Raw genomic sequence first — 15,248 nt, forward strand, 5'->3', positions numbered from 1 at the left:
TGGGTTTTGTGCAGGTTGGAGAAATGCTGATGGGGGCTTGGTTTCATTGGGTTAGGCCGTGTATATTTATAGCAGAGGGTGAGTGAGGAAGTTCGTGTACCGCGTGGCGGCGAGAGAGAGAAAAAGAGGAACTTGGGGTTCAAGGTAGCACAGTCCACGAGGAGGTGGCCAAGTCAAGATCAAGTTGGAAGAGAGAGTCAGGTTGGTCAGAGGAAATTGTGGCAATATGTCATTTCATGCTATTTTGGAGACGGAAATGATTCCTCTCCGGATGATTTCTTCCTAATTAATTAAATTAGAGAATTTATGCCGTTGAAATTTGATTAAACGACTACAAATAAGGATCTATTTTAAAAATTATAATAACTTTAACTGTTGAATCAATTTTCAACGACACGAATCTCCTGATTTGATGGATTAAGAGAAAGGGATTCAAAAATGTTCCCATTCCGCGGGAGACTACAGAGAATGTGAGAGGAGGCCGCGTGGAGGAATGGAGGCTTGGTTTGGTGGGTGTGAGCTAAAAGCCGCCGGCCATGTTTCCTTCCTTATCTTGGTAATTTTCACTTCATGAAAACACATGCACCGTCAAATACCAACACCTTTCCTCCCATTTAATGCACCTCGGCCTGGCTCAATTATAATCAGCTGTCACTCGCGGCTCCCTGTAAATTTATAAGTTATAAGAGTAATTTTTTCAAGATATCTTATTTTCGCATTCTCATCTTTTTCGTTTTGTACATTTTTTTAATTTAAATTTTAAATTAAATAAATTAAAAATTAACGAATTAAGATAAAGGACAGAAGCGCATAAAAAATGTGTGGGAAAGTCAGTTGTTAATAAATAGAGGTAGAATATGTAAAGATTTGAAAAGTATATATAGAATTTAAACTATTAAAATATCAAATAAATGCTCTTCGATGACAAGTTTCTTATTTTAAAAAAGCAATACACACACACACCCTTGTTAGCACCAATTCTCATTGATGTACGTATCTATTTCTTATTAATGAATATCGTAAGTTTTCTATAAAAAAAAAGAAAAAAAAGTTCATTAAGTACTTATACAATCTTTTGATTATGCTCGTGATGAATTCAATTAAAAGTGAATTAAGGCGTTCAAGTTGCAAGGATAATTAACTCATTATTTTATGTTGGTCTTATAATAATCTGCTCTTGTGCTTAACACTTAAAGGCAACTTTCTTTCACACCTAAATTCATTTGCTCTTCCTCTTCATAACTCAACCCAATTTTAATTGAAGGCTAAACTTTTTCAATAGAGCCTAATATATTCCCAAAACATCTTTTTTCATTTCCTTGAAATTTAAAGCATTTTCCTTAGAAAAAAACAACAACCATGACTATCATAGTGAAGGCCAATCCTTGTTGGTGACACAGCACCTCCTTCTTAGGTGCACAATAATATGCCTCTAATTTAAAGGCATTGCAAGGAAGTTCCTACTTGAGGAGAATTACACTTTTAGCTGAGATGTGAATACAATCTACTGAACCAAAATCTATACCATTTATTTATTTAGGTATTAACAGAAAGAAAAATATAAAAGTGAAGGTTGTGAAAAGCATGGGCCATGACATTCTCCCGGCTTGACCTGCAGCCAAGCCATTTGTTTTATGAGGGCTGAAGCTTTGGGACTTGGGAGAGATTTTTCAGCGGTACATCATGTTTCGTTAAATAAATGGTGGGATATATATATGTTTTAAAAAGTTAATAATATAAAAAATAAAATTTCTCACCACTTATATAAAAATATGTGATGTATTATCCGTGTTTCCGTCACAACTAAAAATTTCTCAGAACTTGGGGAGGTGGGAGATCAGGGATAGGTGGGCAAAGTCAAAGCCGTGAAGCTCAAGAGCAAGATCCAAGTGGTCCCTGATCATAACGCAAGAAAAATATCAAAGTGACAAGGTTTTTCCTTTTTACGTGGAACTTTGATTGAAGGATATCTTAGAGAAGAAAAACGGGAACCATTTTTTAATTCAAAAGTCTCACACTTGTAAATCACAATACGATGCAAGTTTATAATTTTATTGAGCTTTTTACTCTTACTTTTGAAAAGCAACTAATTTCTTCGATTAATTAAGGTCTGAACCTCTCTAATAAGAATTCAAGACGATCATATTTCGAAGAAATGACAACTTTCCGCTCGTAGATGATAATTCCGGAAAGCAAAGCTGCTGAGAATATGCATTATTATTCTTGAATATTTTGGCCATGCATGCATGCTGAAACAGAAAGTTGCAAAATATTGACTGAGAGTTTTCGATGCTCTGGGAAGGTAGAGCAAACTGACGTGTGCACACAGGAAACAGAGAGACTCCAGGATAAAATTACCAAATAGTAAAACGATCATAAGATCATTGAAAATAGTAATACCACAAGTTTAATTTAATTTAAAGGGTTGCATTTGGCAATAAACAATATACCGTTCAAAATATATGGTAGCTTTTTCTTCAATTGTCAAATATATACAGCTCAAAGATCAGTTTTCAAAATTTTAAGGTTATTTTCTCACAGCCAGTACAACTTGGACTAACCACATGTACAATTCCCCTTTTAACAGCTATGACTCGATATGGCACGTTTTAGTTGTACGTTTTGTACTCTGAAGTCCCTAGTCATTTTATTGACGGATCTATGGACCTGACAAACATGAGAAATAGTACAACAATTTGTCATAGGGATGTGATATTCACACATCCCATTTTACTTCTCACACATTTTTTTAATTTTCGACCGTTGGATCGGATGAATTGAAAAATATCAACGGACATAAATTATCAAGGATGTGTAAGAAGTAAAATGGAGTGTGTGGATAACACACCCCTTTGTCATATATCATTTGTCAAATGGTATTTGCAATTTTTGCTCTCTCTCAATTTCTTTTATGAAGGAAATTTAATTGGTCGCATGCAAATGGAATATTATTAAATGGCATTCATATCTTATGAGTCACACCATTCTACTAGCTAGACCAAATCATAGAAGTGTTCCCATTAATTAATAAATGTCACGAAGAAAATGCTTATTTAAATATGTAAAGATAAGGATTTCGGCAAAAAAAAAAAAGGTGAAAATAAGGGTACACACACACATATATTATTTTCTTTTCATGTGCTGAAACTTTATGATGTATGGTGAAAATAAGGGTACACACACATATATATATATATATTATTTTCTTTTCATGTGCTGAAACTTTATGATGTATGGTCAGACAATAAACTTTTTTGGCCATGGAGGCAGATAAATCTTGTCTAATGAAGATACCTGAGCAGCTGACATGGGTAAATTATTTAAGGGTTGTTTTGTTGACATTGTGCCCTACATGGACTTTTTTTCTTCCTTGGGCGGCTGCGCCATTCAATGCCGACAATGCAGGAAATTTAGCACCATATCTCTTGCATTTTTGGCTTATGTTTTTCTGCGTAGTGCATGCGGTATCATGCGGATTTGTTTTATGCATAGTAATGGTAGCTAGCATTAAGTCAAAATATTGACATGGTTTTTTCTGTTATGGGCTTGCATGCTCAAATTGGCCATGGGAGGCCTCCATATGATTCTGATTTTAATTTATTTTATGATATTCTTATGGGGTTTTTTTCCATTCGATGTCGGTACATATTTTTGAGATTAGGGTTTAGGCAATTGATATTATTGTGTACCAGGAACAGTGAATGGATGTGGAATTGTACTACTACAAATAGTATCACATTCTTGATCATGAAATATCGATTGCTTGTTAAATCCTGTGAATGTGTACTGAGTGAAAGTATTCATGTATTAAACCTATTTGGAGAGGTAATTATTTATTATTAAATCCAAATTATGATAATATTTACTTGCGAAACCCAAATTTGCTATAATTTTGTTTATTGAGAATCATGCATGCCTTAAAAAATAATTGCTCCATATGTATGTGTCGAAATTAGGTGATGATACTTGGCATATGTTTATATTTTCAATCTGTTTAAGTAAAAATATATAAAACTAAAACCCATGAAAATTAACAAAGGAACAGGGTCCTACAAAAACCAAATAAACGGTTCATGGGATATGATATAAAAATTAATTAGGAGCAAAAAGAAGTAGACCCATAAGGGTTTGTCACAAGAAAATGTATAATATCTTTTGAATATGCTTCTCTTGAGAGTTGAAGTTTGGATGAATATATTTTAATTAAACTGATGATCCATCTAATGGTGTATAATTTGAGAGTTGTTTGCTGACTTTCGATCTATACAAAAAAAAAACAAAAAAACCAAAAGAAACAAAAACAAAGAAAAATTATTAAGAAATAACATAGTTATTACTCTTCTATGATCTTAACACGTCTACTAAATATAATGCTAAAGAATTTTCACGATTCTGTTTAGTCCTGTAGCCTCCTGGTCTTAACTAATTAAGTCAAACTTTGTTAATAATGTTACACTAATAAGAGTCTAAATTGCAAAAGACTGTAGTCCACGTTTCGCACATATCATTGACCTTTGGCTGCTAACAAAAGATAGGACATTGCGATGGAATTATTAGATTCTTTACTCTTTGAATTAGTATTTGTGTATTATATTAAACATAAACAATTTGATTAGGTGGTTATGGTTGCATAATAACACGACAAACTTGATAGCTACCCCAAGGCGTATATGTTATAATAATATTCCATGGCATCTGCATTCTGCAGCAGTCCCACGCAACCGCGTACCAGCAACAACTGCTAACAAAATTATTTTCTAACTATGAGATTTATGCCAAAATCTAAAGAGATAATTAACTAAATCCAAAAGATTTGATTCTAAACAAATAAGTTCAAATATTTGTACATTAATCTCACCTCCAACCGTGGTTACAACAGTGGCAATGCCGACCTACGCGTAGTTGGTGGTTGGTGGAAGAAGTTGGATGCACTCTAAAATCACTCCATGGATACTCTTCAATCCTTCCTGAGTCCTCCACCAAGATAACAAATGGGAATTTTTGTAGTTTTGTTTTGAATTTTAGCATTAAAAACTCATTCACGCGGAAAACCGAGGCTACATTGAAGTACATTCAATCAAGGAAATTGATTCTCTTAAAAAAGTAAATACGTTTTAGAAAATTTTGTATGCCTTTCTGATGTCTTTCACTGAATTGCAACTTTATCAGTTTGAGTCTTTGAAATTCTCTTCAAAGTGAGCTTAACAAAAAGCTCATTTTTGACTAATCACTTTTGAATCAAGACATCTAATTGATCTCATTCCAGATTTTGTAGATATTTGATTACTAATTTTAAAGTGAGATCACATATGATTTGATTTTTATGAGTAAGGAAGCATGAATGGGAAGTAAAAATTTGTAATACAATATATATGGTTATGCACATTATATTGTGTGATAACTGGGCTTTGGACACTGGGTCACTGATATGAAGTGGGCTGGCTTTACATGGCAACTCAAGGGATTCAGACTGGCACAAACAATAGTTTGCTAATAAGGCTATGTTTTTCTCAGACTCAGTGTGGTTCACTCTGGTTAGAGAATAATGTGCAACTGATTAAGTCGATTCCAACTTGCATTAGTACGGTGCATTGTTAAACAAGAAATCAAGTTTTATATGGTAAAGCACAAGATTCTAAAAAATGCTAGGCGCTAGTTGGGCGGCGAGTTAGCGCCTAGCGCCTGGGCGACTAGGCAGGATCTAGGCGGGCGACTAGGCGGGATCTAGGTGGGCGCCTAGGCGGCCTAGGTGGGCGCCTAGGTGACCTAGGCGGATTTAGGTAAATTTCTTGTATGTCTTGTAAATAAGTGCATATTGACACATAAAAAATTATACTTATATGAAATTCATGGATAAAATAATGATAAAATTCAAAAAGAGTATCCAACAAGTTCAAATTTTAAAAACACATTAAGCAAATATACCATATAAATTAAGACATTTTGAATGATTAGTAAGTTAAATTAATCAAATTCAGAGAGATAAAATATAATTCAAGATATTTTAAATAATTAGTATTTAGTTTTTAAACAATAAATATTTAAAAAAACCCACCAAATGGGTTGGGTAGTTCATAAACATTTAAAAATCAAAAGTTTGTTCATAAAAATCCACGTGTGAGGTTTGACACCTCCCCTCCACCCCCACTTTCTCACATCAGCCTTAGAGCAGTTCCACCGGGAGGTGGTTAGGCCGGCACTCAGCCAAAAAACAAGGCTGGCACTCAGCCAATCCACTCTAGCCCATTCTATTGCTTGGCATCCAGCCCAAGCTAGTCTCCAGGCCAGCCCAAAATTGACAGACCTTGGGACCGGTCCATCTGACATCAGTGTGGTGTCGGAGGGGGCATATGATGTCAGCCTTTTTTTTTTTTTTTTGTTGCGCCAGAGAGGGCGTTGTTGTGGAGGTGAGGAGCGGAGCTGGTCGAGGCGGGAGAGGGTGTCGGGAGGGAAGGAGCCACGGAGGGAGAATGACGGGAGGACGAAGCGACGGCATCGGAGGTGTGGAGATGTAGGAGGATGAAGTGACGACGTTGAAGGACAGGAGGTGTAGAGGAGCTTGTTGTTGAGGTCGACTTGAGATTTGAAGGATAGGTGGGCAACGACATCAGAGAAGGTTTGGAGGTGGCGGTGGGAATGGATTATCTGTGCTGGGTGGATGGCGTGCTGGAATGGAAGGGAAGGGAAGTGTGGAAGATGGGAAAATAAAAATATTTTAATAATAATATTATTTTTTTATAAAGTCAGAAATTAAAAATAAATTTATTTTTTATTATTTTATAATAAAAATAATAATATTTTAATAAATTAACTAGGCTATTTTTTTTTTTAAGGGATGGAGATGCTTTGACCTATTACTGTTCACTGGAGTATATTACTGTTCACCTAAGTGGATAAATGCGCTGTATTCTGGTGCAAAGTCTTTAGGGGTGGAACTGCTCTTAAGATTCCAAAAGCTGGAGCCCTTTTTACGCCTTGGAAAGCGGATCCATTATATCTTTTGGGGTTTTCTTTTCCTCTTCTTTCTTGGAAAGAGGAAAGCCATTAATGTTATGAATTTTTTTCCTTTTCCTCTTCTTCTCCTTCTCTGATTACTCTGTTTTTCCATTTCATCTTCTTCTGTTGCTCCGTAAATTTCCACAGCAGTTCCTCTCGCTTCTTCTCCGAGCTCCTTCCTGCTTCCAAGGCGCTCGCTCTCTCTCTCTTCTAGCTATCAAACAGCCCAGCGTTCGTACAGACCTTGCCAATTAAAGAAATGATTTTGAGTTAATTGCAGCGGAGCACCACCACTTAGCGCCCAGGCGGCTGTCTCAACCGTTTTTTAGAACACTGGTAAAACATAAGGCTAATCATAAGGTTTATAGACCTTATTTTAGATAGAGAATTGTTATTAGCACTCCAAATTTTTGATTCTACACTCTAAACTTTCTATATTTAAAAAAGAAAAATACACTTGTAAGGAGTGTAGAATGAAATTTTTGAAGTACCAATAACACTTCCTTTATATAAATAGAACAAAAAAAGAATTAAATTTTATATGTTAAAACAAAAGACTAATTATAAAGTTTATTTTATTTTATTTTATTTTTTTTAAAAGGGTTCTTGACGTCAAAGAAATTCCAACCCATGGCCAATGGAATTGTCAAAATCCACTTGCCGGTGCACTACGTTACTGTAAAACTAGCAAACAATACATATACATTAGCAAAATTTTAGGATTAGCTTGGGCCTAACCTGGTTTCCATGTGGCTCCGCCACTGGGTAATAGCACTTCATAGAATACTTCCGGAATTGGGTTCTTGGACAGCAGATAATTGTAGATGGCATCTTCCCCTTCTGAATGTTATGATTTACATTATGTATACAGGGTTGATTTCAAAAGAGAAGGTTGTTCAAATTTGTGTTGTTGCGTTAGAAAGCCCGTATGCAACCGCAAGACATCTACCTTTAGACTATCTCCAACCCTGATCTAGAACCTAAAAATATTTAGCCCAGAAAATTTAGGTTTTAGCTCAGAAACAACTTTTCTGTTTCAACCCTTTTAGCCTAAAATTTTAACTAGAGATTATCAAAGAATGAATTAAAGCTTTTTTTTTTTTTTTACACTGTGTTTTAGCCTATGATTGGAGTGGGTTTTAAAGTGCTGTTTCTACACTGTGTTTTACCGTTCATCAACTTTTGCAGATTATGACATAGTTATAATTCCTGGTTAAGAGTGTTATACCCTTTGCAGATTATGACATAGTCATTTGCAGGTTAAGAGGTTAAGGGTCTTGTTCCCGCCTCCCGAGAAGGACTAGGATGTTTAGTTTAAAACTTTGGAAGATGGAATTACAGGAAAGGAAATCTTGGAACAAGACCCTGTACTGTACCAGTGTATTGCTGCACGTATTCTGTTATCAACCTTAATTCTATAAGTTCAACTTCAATGGTGGACTAAACGCTAAATTACCTTTCAAAATTTCCCCTCAAGCCCACTCTAAACCAAGAGAAAATTTTGGGCTAAATGCTAAATGCTAAACCAATGCCAAATTCCTCTCAAAATTTAGTCCAGAAATCGAAGTGGACTCTACCCAATATTTATCGGAATTTAAATTTTTTAGATTAAAATATTCATAAAATTAATTTACGATAGTCTACATATTTATTTTTTTTAAAATAAATTAAATTGACAAAAAGAATAGCCTAAGTTCATTCTTTAATAATTTCGGGCTAAAATTTTAAGCTAGAACGGTTGGAGCAGAAAAGCTGTTTCTGGACTAAAAGCTAAATTTTTCGTACTAAAAAATTTGGTTTTTAGCCTATCCATTAGAAATGATCTAAGTGAAAAAAAGGGAGCTTGATATGCTAACAATTTTGATCTGTAGATATTAAAATAAATTGCATCCAACTATTAAATTCCGTCGTATATATTACACATAGATGCACACTAGAATTTTCGTTTTCGATATAGCATTTCCTTGGGACTGCTGCGGCGCCCATTTAATTTAAGGCCACCTCCTGTCTCTCTCATTGCAGGTGTATGTAAATACTCATAGCAGCAGATGAAAGGCAGAGGACTCTTTAGGAACATCAAAGCAATCAAAAGATTATAGGGTTCTGTGGGAAAATTTTGCTTCAAAATTTTGCTGTAAGACCATCTCTAACTATTAAGTTAAAATCTAAAATTTTTAGTCCAAAAAATTTAGGTTTTTTAGGTTTTAACCCAGAAACAGTTTTTCTGCTCCAATCATTCTGGTCTAAATTTTTTAGTCCGAGATTATTAAACAATAAATTTAAGCTAATTTTTTTCTTTTAAAGTAATTTAAAAAAAATAATTATGTACACTATAATAATTTAATTTTATGAACATTTTAACCTAAAAATATTTAAATTCCGATAAATAATGAAAAATCACTAAATTTGGATAAATTTTGAGTTAAATAATTTTTTTAATTTTTTTAGCATTTTTTAAATTTTTTTAGCCTTTGGATTTAAATTTGGGCCGTTAGATTTTTTTTACCGTTATATTTGATTATATTCGATCTTAGCCGTTGGATGCAATAAATCCTAGGAGATATGTCCATGTGGGTGGGATTCCGTTGGTGGTGCCCACACCATTTTCTGGGCTAAATCTTGAGGGGAATTTGGCTTTTGTTTGACTTTTAACTTTTAGTCCACATATTTAGCATGGGTTAGGTTGGATTTAGAGGGAGAATAAAACCTAAAATATAGCATTTAGTCCAGTGTTGAGTTTGGTCTAACTGTGAAATTATAGCCTTGATCACGAGGTCCAAATCTCCTTATATATCTGGAGGTTTGAACCCTTTTTTCAACATCAGTTTACTTTCTACACTCGAGTAGCTTAGACAATGTTTTCTAATGATATTCAATGAGATTATAAGTATTTAGAAAAATGGATACCTTTTTAATTCTCTCTTAAAACCCTAAGATCAACTCCAATGGTGGGCTAAAAGTCAAATTACCCTCCAAAATTTTCCCCCAAACCCACTCCAACCCAAGTGGAAATTTTGAGCTAAATGCTAAATGCTAAACTAATGCCAAATTTCCCCCGAAATTTAGCCCAGAAATCGGGGTGGAATCTATCCAATATTTATCGGAATTTAAATTTTTATAGATTAAAATGTTCATAAAATTAATTTACGATAGTCTACATATTTTTTTTTTTAAATTTAATTTAACAAAAAAAAAAAACCTATGTTTATTCTTTAATAATCTCGGGCTAAAATTTTAGGGTAGAACGGTTGGAGTAGAAAAACTGTTTTTAAACTAAAAGCTAAATTTTTCATGCTAAAAAATTTGACTTTTAACCCAACCATTAGAGATGGTCTAATGTCTTGACTCTCTGGACCATCCTGAATGAGTAGAATGAGGAGAGGTGAAAATATTCAGCAATTCAGTCAGCTGGTCAAGTCGCTCTCACAAAGGGTGGGTCCTTGTATATTGGAAGTAATGATTATGCATAGTGGGGACTTATTTCATTGTGAGTGTACCTCAAGATCCAGTTAATTAGGCAGCTATATCTAAGGTTTTTTCCAAAGTGAGACCTCGTGGACGATAACTTACCTATAGCTGGAAATCTTGAATGCATTGTGACCGTATCTCAACCAATTAAACATTGTAACGTGAGAAAGTTAAAATACATTATAATATTTGATTAGTTTGTGATATTGTCACAACCAAATCCTAATTTATAGGTAAGCTATTCACCTCAGGTATGAACGGGGGTGGCCGCATAGTTTGAAAAGCAGTCTTTCTCTGTACAATGTAAGCTTTTGATGAAGGCTCTTCAGTCTTCCCTTTTAAGTTCCCTGACCTTGTAATGCTAAAAGTAGACATCTCTTTGTACAACTGGAAAAGTTCAAAGATTATGTAAAACAGAGCTTCTGCAGCAAATTTAAATGTCTGTGACTGTCAAGCATTGCTGCCACATGGAAAATAAAGCCTTGGGCGCGGCATCACTGCATGATATGGATGCTGACATGATCTGGAGGATGTTATTCCCGTTGCTATTAAATGCAAAAACTGCAATTTGAGGACCCTACAAGTTCATCCGAATGAGCTGTGATTTTGGGACATGTTTCATGACCTCACTAATCACACCCTGCAAGTTCGTCTGAATGAGCTGTGATTTTGGGATATGTTTCATGACCTCACTAATCACAGCATGGCAACTAATGTCAAGAGAAACTTACATAGACCGAAACGCATTGTGATTGTATAAAATTCAAATATAAGGTATTATGTATTTTAATTTTTTTTACATAGCAGATTTCATTGATTTGGATATGCTCAAATGACATTTCTGCTTTTTTTTTTTTTGGTGAACATTTCTGTTTGACAATGTGATTAGTTCCATCACATTGATATTATTGTGACATTGAGGTCCGTTTCATTGATATGTGTTGCTCAGCAGAAAGATCAATGTGTGCAACGAGAAATTATTTGTAAGATGAGTTTGCCAGGTAGAAATACTAACCATTTTTTTTTTTTTTTTTTTTTGTGTTTTTGTTGGGGGGGAGGGGTTGGGGTGGTGGGGGGCCGCTAAAATATATAGTAACCAAATTGCGTCTAATGTTTACAAGTTATAATCAGAATGTGGCTACTGCCTAGTCTGGCTCCATGATAACATCATGAAACTGACACATTAGCTAAAGTTTACCATGGGCCATTGATGTTGGAAAAACTAAGGAGTCTCGAGGAGACGGGGATAAAACTTGAGAATCACTCAACAAGGGGCAATGAATTCGCTTTACATTGATCATGGATTTGCTCAACACGAACCAGCCTAACCCGACCTCTTCTTAGATTAATTATAATTCACTCAATTGACTAATTTATTAGTACATAAGGATCCCTTTAAATAGGGACATTAGAATACATCATAAGATAAAATTTAATACTAAAGGTTACAGTTTCTAAACATCTAATTAGAAGGGACAAGGATTCTCTTTTTTTTCTTTCCCTCCCTTTTCCTTCCCTTCTATTTGAAGGCTCGTGATTTCATCTTGTACGGAGAGAAAGAAGGAAAAAATTACTGTGAGAGGAGGGGAGGGAGGGGAGGGGAAAAGAGAGGGGAGATAATCCCCTTCCAATCTCTCACTCTCCCGAAGTCGGAATCTCCGTTCCGAATACAAATACATGAGCAATAGTTTTTCACTCCTAGTTACATTAACATTTTCATGACATTTATGCATATACTGCAATTAAACAACTAAGCATATATATGCAAATTACAAAACTTCCCAGTTTTGTAAACGAAATTAGAGACCAAAAACAATGTAAAAAGAAACTCAGAGAATAAAAAGGGTCGATGCCAAATTATTTCTTTTCTCTAAATACTCTTTTTCCTTTTTTTCGGCTGTAAAAAAAGGAACATTCGCATGAAAAAGTAAAAGAGAAGTAAAAATGGGGTTCTCTATTTCTGTTTTCTTGTTTCATTTGAATTGGTTTCTTGACCTGAAAATCTCATAAATGGAGTTCTGATGGCTTCACAATATCCTTCAAAAACACCAGCATCCCTACAAAAAAAGGAGAAGAAAAAAATAAAAATAAATAAGCAGACAAATAAATACATATAAAACCAAGTGTGAAACAGTATAAGCGCGATAAAAAAGCAGAGAGGCAAGCCAATCACAAAAACGAAACAAGAAGCTTAAGCAACTCACCCCAAAACAAACTTTATCGTGTCTTGCAGTAGGAGCATCCGTTAGGGTTGAAAGTCTGGCAAGCATTTCTCGTTCAGTGAAGATTTTACCTTGAGAGCTCAGGAACACGGTACGCCGGACCGGAGGAGACCACAGTCCGCTCTGCTCGTAATCAAAGTCGAACTCCGCGGCATCAAAGAACTTCTGAAGAAGTCGATCAGAAGTGGATTTTGGGACCAACTGCACAGTTGGAGAAGTGGGAGGAGGACAAGTGTCAGGCAAACCAGGTGAAGAATAAGAAGAAGAAGGGGAAGAGAGCTCAGACTCAGTCCCAGAAGGCATTTGGACGAATTGGAATCGGGAATAATGGAGCTGAAAAGATAAGGGAAAGCAAAACCTGACAAAACTAATGTGTGTGTATAAAGGGCATGTCAGAGGTGTGATAAGGACGTGTATGGCTGTATGCAATCATAGGGGGACGTCGTGGCTGCTATATATAATACATGATTCTTATGTGTTTCAATATCTGGTAGCGCACTCTTTGTTTTTCAAGCTAAAAAGTCTCTGGAACTTTGAAAAGGTTCACTTTGGAGAGATGCTAGACTAGAGGAGGTCTATAAAAATTGATTCTATAGTTGATATCACAAGGTGTTTATACATATAGGGTTCGTTTGGAAATAATTATGTAGGAAGCTGTTGTAGAACATATGGCGGGGGTAGAGTAGATCGAACAATAGCTTGACAGATGTCAAACATCAAAGTATTCATAGTTTACATATTCGTTTTGGAGTTTCGATGGGAACCCATACATAATATACTGTTTTAAAGAGAACTGTGTGATCACAAGTCAAATAATTTTAAGCTTTCTCATATTTTTTTCGTTGATTGTCACGTTGCGTTAGAAACGCTACTACTCCTAAACTCTTTTAAGTCAAATAGTGTTAAAAGTGTTTTTGACTATAAAAAACATTCTTAGGTATTGTAGAGCATATTCAAACATGCCTATTAATACCACATCAACAACCTAAATTTAAATCCGTGCAAATGGACATGGTGGCACACATAAATCATTTGTGGGTCTACTTCATGGAACGCCCAACTAATTTCTCAACGCTTGTATAATTCATGGTTGGTGTGAAAGGTTTGTCTTGTTGGTGAGAAAAGATCCTAAATTATATTGTTGGTGCAATATTAACCACATTGTCTTGACTTTTAAGGTTTTGAAAGACAGAAGAATGTAATTTGGTCATGTCTAGATTGCGATGATGCCTAGAATACTTTTACCGTACATTAGTTACACCAATGTGCTTTTACTATGCATCTGATTTCAAATTTCTCTCTCACAATTTAGATCAAGATCAGTTCACAATGTTATAAAATCAATTGCTGTATTTATCAAATATAACAAAAAATTAACCTTTAATTTTAAAAATGTCACTTTTTATAAAATCTTTCAAATATATCCAAAATTCCACCTAAATAGACACAAATATTCTCAAATTTAACAAGAAAATAAATTAAGGGCTTTTTAGCCAAAATGATTCGTAACATTGACATAACTCCTTAATCTGATCCTTAATAATTAATGATAATCAATAGTAGTGTTCTTGAATTTAGCTATCGTGAATCATTTTAATCTTTCTTTGAATTTGTCCATCGTGATCATTTTAGTTTTTTCGTGAAAAATTTGTCAATTGCTTTGTTAGTGTGATGAAGTGGCACCACATGGGTCTCACAAATACAATCATATAACGACATGTGGATTAACTTTAAAAACTATTTTTATATTTAAAACTAAAAAATGATATTAGTAAGAAAAAAGGCGTTGAAGGCATGATTGAAATTCTGCTGCTCCCACTTGCAGTAACCGCGACGACGCTCAATGTTGGTGATGAGGGGGTCCAAGGGGATAGGGTTGTGGTGGTGGAGTTTAGAAGCGAAGGTGAAGTTGGACTGAAGCTTGAGGCGACAATAGCTAAAAAGCCTTTAATTTATTTAATTGTTAAAGTTGAGGGTATTTGTGTCTATTCAAATGAAATTTTATATATATTTGAACGTTTTTATAAAAAAAATGATATTTTTGAAATTAAAAGTTAATTTTTAACTATATTTGATAAATACTCATAAAATAGATTAATTTCATTTATTGGATAATAACGTTGACCAATTAGAAACTTAACCAACACAGAGAAAAACGTTTAGAAAATTAAAAAAAAAAAAAAAAAAAAAACTTGCCCAGTAGGGGATCCATTTTAAATAAAATAAATACATTCATAATATCTCACTCCACGCCAATCTGCTACATTCCATCCTGCATTCTTGCTGCACTAGATTATTATCATTCATTAAGATTTCATGACCCCACCTTTTCATAACCTTATTCCTAATCAGCTTTTGAAAGCCCAATTAGCTACAAAGATCAGAAGAAATTAGAAGGTACAAAATGATGTTCAATTATCGTTAAAGATGGATTTAAACTATATCATCAATACGTTAGTGTAGAAAAGATCTTTTATTAAAAATAAAACAAAAAATATCTGAACATCCCAAAATATAAAAAACACCCTCAAGCTAGACTTCTCAACCGTAACCCGAATTGAT

The 15,248-nt window shown here is 34.5% G+C and overlaps 1 protein-coding gene across 1 annotated transcript; it reads right to left on the reverse strand.

Moving 5' to 3' along the window:
* Window positions 1–11,514: 11,514 nt before the first annotated feature.
* On the reverse strand, window positions 11,515–13,126 carry LOC103944063. The gene is made up of 2 exons (XM_009354457.2): window positions 12,669–13,126; window positions 11,515–12,521 (listed from the first exon to the last, which is right to left on the reverse strand). The coding sequence occupies exons 1-2, from the start codon at window positions 12,987–12,989 to the stop codon at window positions 12,504–12,506; spliced, it is 339 nt and encodes a 112-aa protein (XP_009352732.1). The 5' UTR covers window positions 12,990–13,126; the 3' UTR covers window positions 11,515–12,503.
* Between the last annotated feature and the right edge of the window lie 2,122 nt (window positions 13,127–15,248).

Source organism: the organism of the source record quoted next, unplaced genomic scaffold, assembly GCF_019419815.1.
Source record: "Pyrus x bretschneideri cultivar Hongxiangsu unplaced genomic scaffold, Pyrus_bretschneideri_v1 Contig33, whole genome shotgun sequence".
In the NCBI taxonomy this organism is placed as follows: domain Eukaryota; kingdom Viridiplantae; phylum Streptophyta; class Magnoliopsida; order Rosales; family Rosaceae; genus Pyrus; species Pyrus x bretschneideri.

Excerpts from the sequence above, each read along its gene's own strand:
- LOC103944063 (XM_009354457.2), bottom strand. The coding sequence starts at position 12,989 with ATGCCTTCTGGGACTGAGTCTGAGCTCTCTTCCCCTTCTTCTTCTTAT.